Source organism: Monopterus albus, unplaced genomic scaffold (genome assembly GCF_001952655.1).
Source record: "Monopterus albus unplaced genomic scaffold, M_albus_1.0 scaffold176.1, whole genome shotgun sequence".
NCBI lineage: Eukaryota > Metazoa > Chordata > Actinopteri > Synbranchiformes > Synbranchidae > Monopterus > Monopterus albus.
Genome location: NW_018128056.1, coordinates 100,196 through 117,555, shown reverse-complemented (window position 1 = coordinate 117,555; position 17,360 = coordinate 100,196). Strand labels below are relative to the sequence as shown.

General features: G+C 40.0%; 1 protein-coding gene across 1 annotated transcript in view; it reads right to left on the bottom strand.

The window, feature by feature from the left end:
- Positions 1-28: 28 nt before the first annotated feature.
- Positions 29-17,360, bottom strand: part of sptb (spectrin, beta, erythrocytic) — a 42,520-nt gene continuing 25,188 nt past the window's right edge. The window contains 19 exon segments of the mRNA XM_020616602.1: positions 29-2,575; positions 3,211-3,253; positions 7,077-7,250; positions 8,298-8,533; positions 8,722-8,785; positions 9,225-9,307; positions 10,392-10,588; positions 11,388-11,472; positions 11,835-11,971; positions 12,487-12,733; positions 13,553-13,703; positions 13,983-14,206; positions 14,437-14,542; positions 14,544-14,630; positions 14,869-14,999; positions 15,280-15,570; positions 15,907-15,996; positions 16,567-16,791; positions 17,342-17,360. The exon segment at positions 17,342-17,360 is cut by the window's right edge and continues 28 nt beyond it. Of these exon segments, the coding sequence (XP_020472258.1) occupies positions 2,384-2,575; positions 3,211-3,253; positions 7,077-7,250; positions 8,298-8,533; positions 8,722-8,785; positions 9,225-9,307; positions 10,392-10,588; positions 11,388-11,472; positions 11,835-11,971; positions 12,487-12,733; positions 13,553-13,703; positions 13,983-14,206; positions 14,437-14,542; positions 14,544-14,630; positions 14,869-14,999; positions 15,280-15,570; positions 15,907-15,996; positions 16,567-16,791; positions 17,342-17,360 (2,782 nt within the window). The 3' untranslated portion in view covers positions 29-2,383.

The following is a 17,360-nucleotide window of genomic DNA, read 5'->3' as shown; positions in this document are numbered from 1 at the left end:
GGCTTTGTGTTCAACTTCAGCCTGTTACTTGTCAGCTGAGATCTAATTAGTCTACCCTTAGGCTGCCTTGCTGTCTTCAAGCTGTTTATTCGTTGTTTTACCAACAGCCACTGGAATGTAAATGCAAAAGTTTTGTCTATTTTGAATATGTTCTTATGCAGCGCATCTTAGCTGAAATTAGCTTGGTTAAAGGATGGCTGTTCGACAACATAAAAATGCCTTTTGTTTCACACCTGCCTCTGTTAAATTGTTTGCACTTGATGTATTCTGTTGCATTTTGTTGCATCTTTTTAATGAGTTAAGTGGAATGAGACCAGTTTTCATTAAAAAAAAATGCGTAAGGATACAACTGGGGGTGTGAATCTCAAAATTTTGCAAGGGAGATAAAGAGGTAAATAAGCCCAAGCTGGATATTATTTTAAACTTTATTCTCTCAAAGTGGATTTGATATTTCCTGTCAGCATTTTTTTGGATATTTTACATAGCCAGAGTACAAAATGCAGATTAAAAACCACTGAACAGAAAAGGCAAGTAGGGTAGAAGTGAAAGAGTCAACAAAGTGGATGGAGGTGACAGAATATGAGTTACTGTAGCTATAGTGACCAGTGAAAACAAGAGGTGATGCAAGTTTCCCAAATCTTTGAGGTGCATTAATAACAGAGAAATATGACAACTGGCTCTACTAACAGACGTAATGTTCTGCTGGCCTTCTGCACACAGAAATGTGTTTTTCTTGTTGGCTCACTTGACAGCCGTGAAGATCTTGGTTAATATCTAGTCTACTTTGTTCCATTGTAAATGTAAGTAATCTGGATTTGAGCTCATGATGCTGCTAGAGTTCCTAGAAAACTCTTAAGCTGAACAGTCTTGTTGGTTGTTCTATACCCGACTTCCATCATTTCAGTGAGGTCACTTGAGTTGGATCAGAGGTCAGGGAGCACATGGCCCACAGTACAAGGCAAGGTGGCAGTGGGAGTGTGTGAGAGAGAGACAGAGCGCCACTTTCCTGGTGACAAATCCAACATTTGTGAATGCAGTTCCATATACTGGACATACTTTATATTCACTGTATGCATATATGAATTAAAATGTAATACTGTATAATGGCTTGATTGTGGAAATAGTAAAGACATTTTCCCACCATGCACCTACTGAATGTTCCCTACCTTCGATAGAGAGCATGCCTGGTCCTGTTGTGTGGTTTGGAAAAGCAGTCAAGATTTATCTGACCTACAGCTTGTCCTAGACTTTGGCTTTTTCAGTAGTGGTCCAGTATTTTTGTTTTCTCTGTTTTTGTACTGATTTAAATTCTAGTTAGCTAAAATTTTACTTATATTCTTACTTGTCTGGTTATTAATCTGGCTATTAAGACCAGAGCAAGATTACCAGGTAAACCAGGCTTTTAATTTAATTGCAATGTTGCCAAGTTTCTTGGTAACACTTTTTTTTATTTTATTTTTTTTTACATTTTCACATCGCCAAAAGCCAAAGTTTAAGACAAATAGGGCAAGTCAAGTTGGTATTGATTGGAAGGTTCAAGAATATCACAATAGCACCATATCAAGCTAATGTAAAACTTACTTCATGCACCTGTAGATGTATATGCTAATGAATAGATATGAAATGTAGGGTTCAATACATGAGTGTTGAATATGTTTCAGGTTCACATAAATGACTATGGCCACACCTCAGGTGAGAATATAGGCTATATTCAACACTGACTAGACTATGACTGTTAGTGCGTCGTCAGATAAAATCTCACAGTGCATAGAGCATTTAGTTTGCATACCTGCAGTTATACCTTACTGTACGTGTGTGTGTGTGTGTGTGTGTGTGTATACTGGCAGCACTGCACTATGGTTTATGCATTATTAAATCTTTACACTGCATTTACAAAGCCTGTTAAATTCACTCTTTCTGTGAGTAGCATGTAGCTCTCCAAATTCAAACAGCACAGTATTAGAGTTCACAACCATTTTATAAGGCAAACTGATAAAAGTATTCTTCAGTGCGCTTGAGTCACCCTGTGTCCATTACAGGCCCTCGTATCGTACCTGGCTCTATCAAAGCATGCCTCACTAAAGCAAAAATAACAAAACATTTTACAAACATTCTTTGGTTGAGTGTGAAAGGAGTATTCCTGTGCTTTACTTTAATTTTTGAATTTGGCAATTGTTAAAAAAAAACACAAAAAAGCGGACCTTTGCAATGATTATTGGCTTAAATACAGGCAAATGAGTGATTGCTTTGACCTAAAGTACAATATTTAATTCTCACAAAATAATATATAAAAAAATCTAGTGCTAAAAAGCTTGTACACAAATATTACTTTCCAGGTTGCCTTGGCAACCCCTGCGCCCGCCGGTGGTCTTCCCATCTCCTCTCACTTCTTCTTGGCAAAGCGACTGAACTTCTTCTCCTTGTCTTTCTTTGCAGAGCTGGGCTCAGGGAGGGCAGCTGAGGAGGAGGGAAGGGGCAGGCTGTGGGCTTTGGCCCCTGAGGGCCCTGACTCCTCCTCCGCTGCCAGGGGCTGAACAGCCTTCTCCATGGCCTGGCTCCAACGCTGCAGCTCCTCCTAAGATTAAACAAAAACACACACCGCTTACAGTGGGAAGTCCAACTCCAGTGGGACACTGTGTTTGTGTTTTTGTCTATTTGAGCGGTCATGCTGTTAACGGTGAAAACTTTTAACAAATGATTTATGAGGCTAAATCAAGGTAATGTAAATAGAAACAACCTAAGCTGTGAAATATTTCATTTTGTAAAACTTACCAATCCGTGTAGGGTAACTCTCTGGCTAGCTAGTGGATATGTAACCTTGTCAAACTGCTTAAACAGAAATGTCACACTAACAATTTAACAAAGATAGATAGATAGATAGATATAGAGACACACATATATAGCATTAGACCCTCAAACCACTGCTTTACATGATGTCAATGTTTATATGATTGCGTGGTTTAGAGCAGCCAAATCTAGAACTTTGTCATGTGGTTTAGGGAAAATTGATAGTGCTGTGAAAAAGTATTTGCCCCCTTCCTGGTTTCTTATTTCAGATCAAATAAATACCCAAGTAAACACAAAAGCTGCATTTTGTGTTTTCTTGGGTTATCTGAAACATTTAAGTGTGACAAATATGCAAAAAAGAAACCAGGAAGGGGGGAAATACTTTTTCACAGCACTGTATGTCACTGTATGTTTAAAACTCACCTCATCTTTACACTGGAACAAATATTCACTGCCATCTCCAAGACTGTGTAAGAAAGAGAGAAAAAGGAAAGCCAACCTAAAATTAATTGTATTCATTGTAGAAATGCTAGAGGACAAGCTTGGACCATGAAAGTTAAAGCAGGGGTAAAGTAGTTGACCTAAAACAGATTTTCTAAAAATGAATCTAAGCAATAGCATTCTAAGTGACTTTTTTTCTGTACATTTGAAAAAGTTAAATGCTGGTTTCACACCGGCAGCAGGCCTCTTTTAATAACTGGTAGGTAAAGTGAGTGCAGTCAGGGCTAATACTGAAAAGAATCTCAAATGAATGGTAAAATTTTCACATCTTAATATCTTCAGCATACCTTCAGCTAAAACCACCATTTCAACTAATAACCACTAAGCAACTCATCAGCTATTCATACCATAAACAGCTTTTTGATATTTTCTATGTTTTTTTGCATAATTACCATTTACATTTTATGTCTCATTTCAATAGCCACACTTCTCAGTGTGTAGGACTACTCTTTCTTTCTCATGCACACACATACACAGACACTCACAACACTACTTCTTTTACCTACTTTGTGGGGACCAATAGGAAAATGTTCACATCTTAATAAGTTCAGTATACTTTCAGCTACAAAAAGGTTTTTCAGGGCATTATGGCATGTATTCAACTTTTTTTTTTTACAACTTTCCTACTTTTGAAAATATTCAGAATTTATTCTGACAATTTTGCCCCATTCCAATGAATGGGAAAATTCAACTTCAGCATACTTTTAGCTATTCAGTTCTTCAAGGACATTCATGCTTCTATTCACAATTTTTATAAACTTCATACCTTTGTAATATTTAGCTTTATTTTGAAATTTTTGCACCATTCAAATGAATTGGGGAAATTCTACATTCAGCATAATTTCAGCTATTTCAGGTATCAAAATGTTCAGCTCTTCAAGGACATTCATGCTACTACTCAATTTTTCTAAATCTCATACCTTTGAAATATTTAGCTTTGTTTTAAAAATCATGCCGCATTGAAATGAATGGGGGAAATTCTTCTTCTGCATAATGTCAAGTATCAAAATGTTCAGCTCCTCAAGGACATTCATGCTTCTATTTACTATTACAATTTTCTAACCTTGATACTTTTGAAATATTTAGCTTTATTTTGAAAATCTTGCCCCTTTCAAAAGAATGGGAAAATTCTACTTCAGCATACTTTCAGCTATTTCAGGTATGAAAATGTTTAGATCTTCAAGGACATTCATGCTTCTATTCAGAGGTTTTCTAAACTTCATAATTTTGAAATATTTAGCTTTATTTTGAAAGTTTTGCCCCATTCAAATGAATGGGAAAATTCTTTCAGCTATCAAAATGTCCAGCTCTTCAAGGACATTCATGGTTGTTTTCAGAATTTTAAAAAACTTCATACTTTTAAAATATTCAGCTTCATTTTGAAAATCTTGCCCCATTCAAATGAATGGGACAATTCTACTTCTGTATACTTTTAGCTATTTCAGCTATCAGAATGTTCAGCTCATCAAGGATATTCATGCTTCTGTTCAGAAGTTTTCTAAACTGCATACTTTTAAAATATTTACCTTTTATTTTGAAAATCTTGACCCATTCAAATGAATGGGAAAATTATTTCAGCTATCAAAATGTTCAGCTTGTCAAGGACATTCATGCTTTTATTCAAGAATTTTTCTAAACTTCATACTTTTGAAATATTTCGCTTTATTTTGAAAATCTTGCTCCATTCAAATGAATGGGGAAATTCCAACTTCAGTATACTTTTCAGGTGTCAAAATGTTCAGCACTTGGCATCCATACGCATTTTCTTCAGAAAATGCAATTTTCTAGTTCTTTTCATTATTGATTAAATTCCCAATTATTTTATCTGGTAAATAAATATAGTTTTACAATTTACAGTATCTCAGCACAAAATGACATTAACTGTCTTGTCATGTGTGTGTGTGTGTGTGTGTGTGTGTGTGTGTGTGTGTGTATCTTAGGACTGCACTCTTCTGGACAGAGATCTCAGATTTTGTTCCTGAGATCTGTTGGAGCCACTCTCCCAGTTTGAGGGTCACAGCCCCCAATGTTCCTATTACCACAGGGACCACTTGTGCCTTCACCTTCCACATCTTTTCTAGATCTTCTTTCAGCCCTTGGTATTTCTCGAGCTTCTCGTGTTCCTTCTTCCTGATGTTGCTATCGCTTGGGATTGCTACATCTATCACTACGGTCTTCTTCCTCCGTTTGTCCACCACTACTATGTCCGGTTGGTTGGCCATTACCATTTTGTCAGTTTGTATCTTGAAGTCCCACAGGATCTTAGATTGGTCATTCTCAACCACCTTTGGAGGTGCATCCCATTTTGACATTGGGACTTCCAGCCTGTACACTATGCCAGCCACTTGATTATGGCGTTCCATGTATGCCCTACCTGCTAGCATCTTGCACCTTCCTGTTATGTGCTGGATTGTCTCAGGGGCATCTTTGCACAGCCTGCACCTGGGGTCCTCCTTGGTATGGTAGACCCTGGCCTCCATTGATCTTGAGCCTGTTCTTGTGCTGCCTGGATTAGTGCCTCTGTGCTGTCTTTCAGTCCAGCTTTGTCCAGCCACTTCTACTATTTGATGGTGGTACATACCGTGTAGAGGTTTGTCCTTCCATGAGGGTTCCTGCTCTTCCTTTCCTTGTTCCTCTGGTTTCTGCTGCCTGAGGTATTCACTAAGCACATCATCACTCGGGGCCATCTTCCTGATGTATTCACGGATCTTTGTTTCATCCTGGATAGTGGCTCTGACACTCACTAATTCTTGGTCTCCTTCCTTCCACTTAGTGTACAGTCTCAGGATCCTGGACTTGGAGTGAAACCCACCGTGCATTGTAAGGAGCTTCCTTGTCTTGATGTCAGTGGTCTCTATCTCCTCCTTTGGCCAGCTTATTATGCCAGTGGGATACCTGATGACCAGCAGGGCGTAGGTGTTAATTGCCCGGACTTTGTTACCATTCAGCTGGCTTCTCATGACTTGCCTTACTCTCTGCAGGTACTTGGTGGTTGCTGCTTTCCTTGTGGCCTCTTCATGGTTCCCATTTGCCTGCAGGATCCCAAGGTACTTGTAGCTGCCCTCAACATCTGCTCTGTTGCCTTCTTGTGCAAACGGATTTGACAAAAACCAGGAAGTAAGCTACAGGCTACGTAATGTTGCCATGGATACACTGTGTTGTGAATGCCGTTTTTAGCCTGGGCTATATTTGTTTATGCTTTGAAACACTAAGTATGCCATTTTAGCTACTGATGGTTCACTTTTGCTATGCACTATCGGATGTACTGACAGCTATCACTGAATTACTGCTGAAGAATTTGATAAACCCTGATTATTTTCAGACTAGGTTTTAAAGCATTCTAACCCCTGCATTATCTCAAGAAAAACATTTCATAATAGTAAGTTAGAATTGCAAGGTAAGATTCTCCTTTTTTGCTTTGGTGAATGCAATCTGCTGTAGCTCTAAAGCTCCCTAATGTTGTTTCTGTTTAATCTATACAAAAATCAAGAACAACAGAAACTATGTGCAGGAGACAGTGACTTCCTGGAGTCTGTTACTTGCAAACTTCACAGATGATAAACCTCCAGGAAACCATTGAATCTGGTAAATGATAATGAACTTTATTTAATAGCGCCTTTACTAAGCTCAGTTCCAGGTGCTTTACAAAATAAAGAAGAAATACCAACCATCGTCTAACCATTAACCTCTGTAAAACCATCTTCTCATCTAATGCTTGGTAAAGAGTGAATAAGTGCATTTTCTTAAATAGTGAGGAAAAACAGCAGATGAGTAAGATGGATTGTCACCGTAGTTTGAAGACATTCTTCTTTTTCTTGTAGCTAGTGAGGATCTCCCAGCTGGCGTTACTGAGGGACAAGGGCTCCTCGCCATGATATGTCACTCCATGGCTAAAGCTTTTGGCATCCTTATAGGCTGAGAGCAGACCTGGCTTTAGCACACAGTACAAGTTGTTCCATGACCTGAGAATGAGGAGGAGGAAAAGGCAGACTTTAATATTGATCATTTTAGGAAGTTAATTTGTGGCCATAATGTTAAATCAATTTAATTTAATCCCAATTACAAGAGCCAAAACAACATCACCACTCCATTAAGACTTAATTCACTTAATTGGAAATAAAGAGGTCAGTTGGAACAGCACACTGCTGTACTGTCAATAGGTTTTTTTGGAGGGATCTGGCCAGATCCTTTGTACAACAGCAGTTGTGTGAGACTATACAGGTAAAACACAAATTTTTGGCTGCTTGGGTTAACAAATTGTCTTGTAGCCACGTTAAAATAGATTTTCGTCACCTTAAAATCACAACAGCTACAGCCGAGGGGCAGTCGTATACAACTTCCACCAACCACTTTATTAGGTACCCCTGTACTATTGTATGCAATCCAATGTAACACTTCCACCTTAAGATCTGTTTATGAAGCTCAAAATGTTTGTTTTTAGTGAAATTGTCAAATTATATATTATGTAGCTGGGGAGGACAAAAATAGAGACATACCTCTGAACAAAATGTAGTTCAGTACAACACCACCTTTAGCTATGACCTCAATAATTAACATACAATTGAATTTATACATTTGACAATTTCACTAAAAACATTTTGAGCTTCATAAACAGATGTTAAGGTGGAAGTGTTGCATTAGATTGCATACAGGGGTACCTAATTAAGCAGCCAGTGAGTGTAGAGAGTAATGTTTTTTGGTATTGCTAATGTTTGTGTTTAGTAACCTGAAGTCCAATAAAAGAGTCTTATAATGAATTCTGTGACCGACAGGAAACTGATGTGAAGGTTTTAAAATAGAATAATATCGGCTCTGTGTGGTCTTTGTCAGAACATGTTGTAACTGACTAGTACCTTTCAGACACGCCAGACAGGGCAGTGAAGGTCAGAGCTTGTTATCAGTGTTGATTCTACGATCATTCAAAACTGTGACTACAGCTTTTTTTTGTACTGCGATGGGCCATGAAACCAGATTGCAATTACGGCACTGTAGCCCCTGTTATCATCTACCTGTTTGATGCCTTCTTCCCTGATCCCTCCACATCGTGTTTGCGGCCCAGCATGCCCTCCTGCAGCACAGTCTGGGCTCCTAGAGGTTCTGATGGCTCTTTGGGCGTTTCCACTGAGACAGAGGCTTCTAGCTCCAAAGGTTCACTTTCTCTCATATCTCCCACAATGGGCACTATGGAGTCATCGGCCGCCCCCTCCGGAAGACCTGAACTGGGCTCAACTGCACCAGAACCAGACTGGAGGAGGGAGTGGAGACAGAAACAATCAGAATGGGACAGGAGAGAAATTGCAGAAGAATCACCAAAACAACCTACACATTTAGAAAGGTGAGCAGAGTGCGTCATTGATTTATATAGCCACAATTGTTTCTCAACTCGCAAATGTTTAAGAAAAAAATTAAAGGAGCTTTTTGCTAAGTACTAACCAGAGTCTGTTCCTCAATAGTGTAGAGCTGTGATGATTCTTCAACAAAGCCTGTATCTTCTCTCCTGGAGAAAAGAGGGCAGAGACTTTTAAGAGCAGCAGGCGAAGGTGTTTTGATGGTGTGTGATTGCTCAAGTTTAAAAGATGAGGCTAGTGATTTTCTATTACTTTCAGCAAAATCCCTGAAAAGCTCAAAACAATGCATTTGCCGCCCCAAAGTTTTTGACTCCCCCACACTTTCTGTGGCTCTCAGCATCAAGCCCATTTGTTCCTACTGTGCAGCTCTTTCAAATGGATCATCAATGTACTCTTTAAAAAGTTATCTAGTCAGTATTTAGGTTAAATAACAGTGCACGTGTCTATGGTCTTTTCATGGGATTTGTTGACACTAAGAAAAATCTAGAGTATCACCACACTTAGAATAATTCTGTATGCATGTGTTTTCTCACAGGTGCATTTGTGCACGTGCAGTATAATAATGAATGCTTCTGTGCATGTGTGTACCTGCTGTCTTTATCCAAGCGTTGCTCTTCTTTAATGAACTGCTCCATCTCCTGCTGCCGTTTCCTCAGTGCCAGCAACTCCAGCTGCAACACAGCAGTGAACTGGGATCAGTACCTATCCATTGTTTCCTCCACTTTATTAACATACTCTGAATGATTAACAAGGTCAATAGAAAATAAATCACCAATTTTACTCATCTGCCAGTTTTTTTTTTTTGTCATTTTTAAAGCAAAGCAAGAAACCCATTTAGTTCTAGCTTCATTAGCACGAAAATGTAATGTTTTCTTGTGATTATTTTGGGGTCTGACAAAACAAGCTATTATAATGCAGTATGTTCCCTACGCTGGGGAAAATTATAACTTTTTCCCTCCTTTCAGACATGGTATAAACTGTTGATTAATCAATAGTGAACATTAGCATTAGTTGCAGCCTAAACATAACCACACATCTTTAGTCCTTATTAATATTTACTGTGCTTTTGTATTTTTAACACATTCTAATTTACGGAGCAGCTGGTGAGCAGCCTACCAAAGTCTTCCAAAGTCACAGGACTTCATTTTAAATTCTAGTGGAGATCTCAAAGTTTCCAAAAAAACAAACATGTCAGGCTGGATATTTGGGAAATGTGTATAAAATGATCCACAAATAGAAATACATAGATTATTCCCATGTGGAAATACGTGTATGTTTCTTGGAATGGTGTACAGCCATAAAGATAGTTTAAACATATCAGGATCATAGAAAATATAAATGATACAGTCAGACAGGGTGGGATAAAGGTACTTCAACAACCTTAAAGGGAAAAGAGGGCACAACTTTCAGGGTTTCAGCTGTTGCTAATCCGGCATGCAAGATTTCTAAATTGGCCACCCACCAAGAGTCGGGGTCTGTCAGAGGTTTCTTCCGTTAAAGGGAGTTTTTCCTCACCGCTGTCGCCAAGTGCTTGCTCAGGGGGGATTTGTTGGGTTTTTCTTTGCCAATAATAATAATAAGGTCTACTTTGTAAAGTGTCTTGAGATGACTTTTATGATTTGGTGCTATACAAATAAAACTGAATTGAATTCTGTTTATACAATAGTACCCATTCTGTGTTCTTCAGCATTGTACTGATTTGAGTGGGCGTAATCCAGTAATTGGATTAAACAATGTCTTAAGATCTTTTCGTACCGTTGTGAGGCGCTCCAGTGCAGAGAAGCGCTCCTCCCAAGTGGCCATGGATTTCTCAAAGGCCTCGTGCCTCTTGAGGAGTTTTTCCACCTCATCCACAGTGTGGCCCAGGTCTCTGCTGGAAACATAGGGCTCCTGAGCGACCAGCCAGGCCTCGGCCACCGAGGCATCCCGTGCAAACTGGCACACCTCCAGCACTGGATGCAGAGAGACAGTGGTCATAATGAGGGCATTGCAACTCTAGTGTGTAGATTTTGAAATGGAGCCAATACAATATTTATTGATGCTCAATTCACACACACACATAAGGATACGAAATGCTGGTCCCCAACAAAATCTAGAATCAAGACTTAGATTTGGGGTCTAGGTTACATTTAGGTTACATTAGGGTTAAGAGAATGTATTATGAGACAAATCTGTAAAGTGAGGGCTTTAAAAAGTAACATGTAGAGACAATATTAGGTTGATTATTATTATAAGTATATTACAATCAGTTTTTTCTGTGGTGGTAGAGTACATCTTGTATGAATGTATTATGAGACAAATCTGTAAAGTGAGGGCTTTAAAAAGTAACATGTAGAGACAATATTAGGTTTATTATTATTATAGGAATATTACAATCAGTTATTTCTGTGGTGGTAGAGTACATCTTGTATAAAAACTGCAGTATTTCCACCAGACTAAGTCTGTATATGTCAATATATGTATTTTATAAAATTTGGAGACCTACTGATCCATTTAAAGGTTTCACTGGAGGAATTATTAATGCACATATGCAAGATAACATACTTGTTTTTGTCTGAAAACAACAAATGATGCTTATTGTACTATTGGAGTGTTTTAATGAACACAAGCTACAATTTTTTTTAATGTGCAAAGGTTTGTACATAAATATGGGCTTTCACCTTTGGCAGTTTAGTATGCAGTGTGAATAATGTAGAGGTTAGGTTTTTAGGTTGGAGAGCGGAGCAGTAAGATAAGGGTAGTTCTACTCACGGAGTCTGAGCCAGTCCCATCTGTCATCCCACTTGAAAATCATCTCCTTCCTTTTCTCCATCAGCTGCACCAGCTTCTCTTTGATCTGACACAAGCAATTAGACAGTTGCAGTTACATATCAGCATTATTAAACCGCTCAGCCCCAAGACTGGTTATTATCCTCTAAGAATTAGTATTGTGAAGTAATTAACCAAATGTAAAATTCAGGCCGGGGTCAATTGCTCATTTAAATTCTTTTGCCTTTTCCATTTCTAATTAGTTTGTGTTTTATAGTCTCCCTGATGAGTGTTAGATGAGTGGAATTTTTTCTTTCATGGTGATCCAATTGGTTCCATTGTGCCAGACAAGAACAATCACTCCCAGAAAAGTAATTAAATCTAATGAAAGCAGCAATTTGAGGCCCAGCTGAGGATGAAAAGAAGCTGTCTTTGCCACTGAAGCCTCACCTCAGCAGAGTCTCGGTGCCTGCGTGTCAGCAGGGCCTGGCCGAGGTCTACGCAGTCAGTGAATTTGGCTCCCCTGGCCTCAATCTCGGAGCGGATCCCCTGGTGGTACTTCAGCAGGCGCTCCACAGATGAGACATTTTTTTTTTATCCCTAATGCAGAGGAGGGGAGGATATAGAGTGATAACAGGTAATGCATGAAGTTTATCTACCTCTGTTGGTAAAGCCTGGAACTGCAGCAGTAATGACAAGGCTTCAGCTAGTTTACCGTGTCCTTTGACTAATACACACAACACTGTAGTTAAATGGTATATCTTTATACTGTAAAATAAAACATTTATTGCATAACGAACAGCAGATGACATGGTTTTCACAGATGATGCTTTTGTCTCATGTATATGTATTTATACATGCAGAAATACTCGTTTGATACCAATGCAGAAATGATCAGAATTGATGCGAATAAAATGTAAAACTCATAACTCAAAGAACAAGGTTTCATGTTTGTTTTCCCTTTAGAAAAAAAATCTGCCTCTGTGCAGTTTGCAGTTTCATAATTAATGTTTGTGTTGAATTGTATTCAACGAATTAAAAATAAATTAGATTTATGCAGTGGATTTCAAAGAACCTAGGAGCCCCAGCCCAAGACGTGCTCACCTGGGTTTCTCCTGGGTCTCTATCTGCTGGATGATGCTCTCCATCCAGGCCATCAGGTCTCGCACCATGGTGAAGAAGCAGAACTTGTCAGCTGTGTCTACCAGTCGCGCCCTGCGTCCGTTACAGGCGTCCAGCAGACCCTTCCAGGCTTCGACCACCTCTCTCTCTGTGGCCTGGATGGTGTCCGCCCTGTCCCCTACATACTGGGCGTGAAGCCTTCCAGCTGTCTCCTGGAACTGTTGAACCTGGAGGAAGGAAAAGTACATTATAGAAAAGTTACATCATAAGAGGAAAGTGAATGGACAAAAAAAGCCATTTGTTTACTAAGCATTTCTGTCCTTTTAATGACATTTTGTACAGTGTTTGGCACTGAGGCTTTGGTCCTTGTTCCCCAGTTACTTTACAAATGTATTTTTACAGTATGTGGTAAATACTCCACTCTAGTAATGTCATTTTATTTTATTTTATTTCAATTAAAGCAGTGTTTAGTGAGTTCTGGCCATGTGGGGTGAACAGAACAAGCCTGTAAACACAACACTGACATATTATCACGGCAAACATGCTGGCAAATATCCAGCAGACGCAGATCAACACATATTTGCATTCATTTGGAGGCCAACTGACAAATGTACTTGAAGTTCTGTTGAACTCTGAACTTTATTTTGGATTGATCTGGCTCTTCAGTTGATACACACTCTCCTGCATTCACCATGGATTCATGAAACTGGTGACAGTGAAGCAAAACATTAAATCTGTGGGCATAAACCTAAAACAAAAAGCTCAGTGATGCTAAAGGTTAAGGAAACTGCCACTGTGGTGATATTTTTCTGCGGGTTTGTCATCATCCAAATGTCTGAGTTCCTTGGAAGTACTATATAAATAAACTGTATTCTAAGTGAATTGTATTATTATATAAAAATATAGATTAGTTCAACTTTATGTTAATATAAGGACCTAATGCTCAAGCATTTGTAAGTTCTCCTCCCTCTCTAGAGATGACTAGCCAATGTTTGCCTCTTGGCCACTTCCTGCTGTGTAAAAGGGCTGATCCCCTCATGTTGTACCTGTTTGCCTAGAGCGGTGATGTCTCTCTCAAAGGCAGCAAGCATTCTGTGGAAGGACTCGGCTTTGCTGAAGTCCTCTCCCACATCATCAGGCAGCTCTTTTTGCTTCTCGTGGATCTGAGTCACCAGCTCCTTCCCATCATCAAAGTACCTTAGAGAAAAAAGATCTCATTCTCTTTAGCCATCACATTTATCATCCTGCTCACTACTAATGTTCAAGTTGAATTTCTGTGACGCTGCTGTTGCATACAGATGTTTCCTACTTTGGTGTCATTAGTCATGCCACAGCACAAATACTGCACCAGATGTTGATATCATTCTAATTACTTTTAGATACATTGTGTTGTATTACGGGATTAGATGTGAAATCTCAGTGTAATGTAAGCAGTCTTCCGGCTCATGGTCTGGTACATCACTACCGTTTCCTTACTTGAACAGGTCGTAAGATGCTGTGAGGAGCTGAGTGCGAGTGTCAATGAGCTCCAGCAGATCGGCCCAGCTCTCGTTGATGTTGTCCTTCCACTCTGCCATGGTGGCTGCCTCGCTGTGGCCAGCTTTGATCAGCTCATCGACTGTCTGGTTGACCATGTCAACTCGATCCTGTCCCACCATCCCAGTCTCCCGGGAAAATTCTCTGAACTTATCCCTCAGAAGCTAAAGGCAAGAGGTAGATTTGTTCTTTAAAACAAATAAATCTGTAAAAGCAGAGTTTGTTCTAGTCAGAATTTCTAATGGAAATTGTACCCAGCTCATCGAAAAATGGCTCAACGTCCAAAATTAGTCAGATAAAATGGGTCACAGCTTCATGCAGTGAGCATATCTTCTGTATGTGTTCTTCTTATAAGACAATTGCATGTGTATGGCCGTTTTTCCTGTGTGTATACCGTGACGTGGTCCAGGTCCTGGCCCATCTCCTGAGAGGAAGCTACCACATCTCTCTCTGCAATCCAGTGCTCCAGGTCCTCCACCTCTCGGCTCAGCAGGACGCGGGTCCAGCTTTTTCCTGCGGTCCTCTGCCAGTTCCTTCAGCCCTGCATACTGCTTATCCACCTGACCCTGTCGCCTGATGATCTCCTCACTGCAGACAAGGTAATGGACGAGGAATGAGGGAAATGAGATTCAGGCAGGATGGAGAAAATGAGGAGGAGATTGGATTTAGGTTTACTCTAGATGAGGCGTGTGATTAAGATGCAGAAGTTATCACACTTTACATGCTTGTCTCTCTTATCGCCCTAAACCACAACTGACTGGGACAACATGAGTGAATCAGGAGTCCTTTTTTTCCAGTGTGTACATCAAATTATGAGAGCACAGACCCATCAGGACGGTCCTCTGCAAACATCTTCTGGGCACGGTCAGCCAGCTTCTGGATGGAGTCGGCGTAGTCGTTCACCGCCTGCTTAAGAATCATGTGGCGCTTCAGCATTAACATGGCACTTTGCTCATCCTGGAGAGAGTAAAGAAGAAGAGGAGGCAGCAGAATAAAAACAGCTGAGAAATTACCCAAGGAAGAGGCAGGAGACGACGCATGACAGCGAACTCGTGACAGTGGGTGCCAGTTATGTCAACCTAAAGAAAACCCTGACTCATACAGTCATCTTAATGCACACTGTGACACTTATTTGCACAATGTGCTATGCTTTGTTTTGATATAGATTATCTGTTTTTCAAAGCTCTGTGGCCACTTCCCTGAATTATTCACTCATGTCACTGTTTCTGCTTCTCACCTTGGCCTTTTCATCAGTGATCATGTAAAGCTCCTGCTCCCCGATCCAGGCTTCAGCCTCATCTGCATCATTATAGTACTGCTGGGCCAAGTTGGAGGCATTCAGCCTCTCCCTGCGCTTGGCCATCTCGTCCTGCAGTCGGGCCCATGCCTCCTCTAAATCCTTCAGCTGGGCTGTGATTCGTCCCGCCTCTGGCCTGTCCTCAGCACTAGCGGCAGCTGCCATCCTACTACCTCGCTCGAGTACTTCATCGATGCGAGGCTGGTGGCCCTCGATTTCCCTCTGCAGCGTCTAATGGACAGAAAAACAAAACAGTCAGTGCAGAGCTTTGCCACAGACACAAAATTATAGCATCCAAGTGGCTCTATACAGTAGTTCCAGCTTCTCCCATGAGAAGATTTACAGCTTCTCCTTTGCATATATCACCGTACACCAAACCTCTTTGGGTTTTGGACTATTGGTAGGACAAAACAAGCAGTTTTGAGATATCACCTGATCTTCTAGGAGATTCTGATGGGCACTTTTCCCTATTTTTTGACATTTTATAAGACCTAACAATGGATTAATTTAAAAAAAAAGTTAAATTAATCCATAAAAGTTACCATTTACAAGCAACTAGGACTCTACCTGGTTCTTCTTCAGCAGCATTTGCACACTTTGAAGATTGTGGCCATGCTCTTGTGACATTGCCAGGGGCATCCTCTCTTCTATCCAGAGCTGACAGAGATGGAGGGGGAAAAAACATTGACAATAAAGAAAGAAAGTAGAAATTAGTCTCTGCTGGAAAAAGCACACTTACAGATTTTTGATGCAGGCTACACCAAGTTTAAAAAATGATAAGATGATCTTTCTTGAATTCCATCCCATTACACAATGTCTCCAACAAGTCAAACAGTAAAAATCCCTTTTAAAGCCATCTCCTCCACCCGACTAAAGTGGATTTAGGCAGTGAAACCAATAAGGGATTAAAGCTTTTACCTAGATTCACCTGGAGAGCCAATTTCATCGAGAGAGCTGGAGGCTGTACTATCTTGCATACTGAGTGCGCATACTGTAATTGAAAACTTAATTTCCAAATTAACAAGTTATCATTTTGGGTAGAAAAAACTGTCTTCAGCATTTCTAAAATTTAAGTCCCAAATGGTGTTATCTTGCTGTCATTCAAAAACCAACATTAATCCAGCTCCATTAAAATCTAAATTTATTCAAATTTTGTACTATCAATCAATTGTGCATGCAGAAAGTTCTGACACTTTCATTTTGCTCTTTGATTGGATCCATGCTTACAAGCTCATCAGCAAGGTCTCTGTAGAACTGATGGACAGCCTTGGCGGCCTCCAGCTTGCCCTTGCGCTCTGCCAGCGGTGTGAGGAGCTGCTGGAAGTCCCTCTGCAGAACCTGCTGCTCGGCCTCAAGCTGCGGCTGGTCCTCTCTGCCTACGCCGTGTGTAGTGATGACCTCCTGGAGCTCCTCCAGCTCCCGTGCCCGGTCACGCACCTGGTTTTCCGTCATCTGGCGCAGGGAGATATGATTATAGTAAAAGATGAATAGCCTTTCAAGAGTCTAATCAGGATGTAGCGGAAGGTAAACCTACCAAAAGTTAGTTTGTGTTGTCGTTCATGTGTGAAACTGTTTTCAGGCAGTGCACATTTTTCTAATATAAATTCATAGAACACATCACACTGATTTTCACAGTAGTTTTACCGATGCAGCACCGAGTGTAACATAATTTAGTCTAACGTATGCTGTTCTACTTCTTTCCAAAAAATATCTTTTTCCACTTCAAGGTTTTGATTTATAGGAGTTGGTGTGTTGTTCAGATGCACAACAGTAAACACAAATACAGACCCAACAGAAATGCTCCTTCACTCAGTTAATCCTAAGAAAGTAAATACAAAAACTAATGCTCATTCACTCAGTTAATCCTAAGAAAGTAAATACAAAAACTAATGCATTCACTACCTCGATATGATTTAAGAAGTGCATGTAGCAAGAAGAACTGCAGACATGATGAGCATACAAATCTGAAGTATCCACAGTATAATGCTACAAGGACACAGACCTGATGTTTCTTCAGCAGG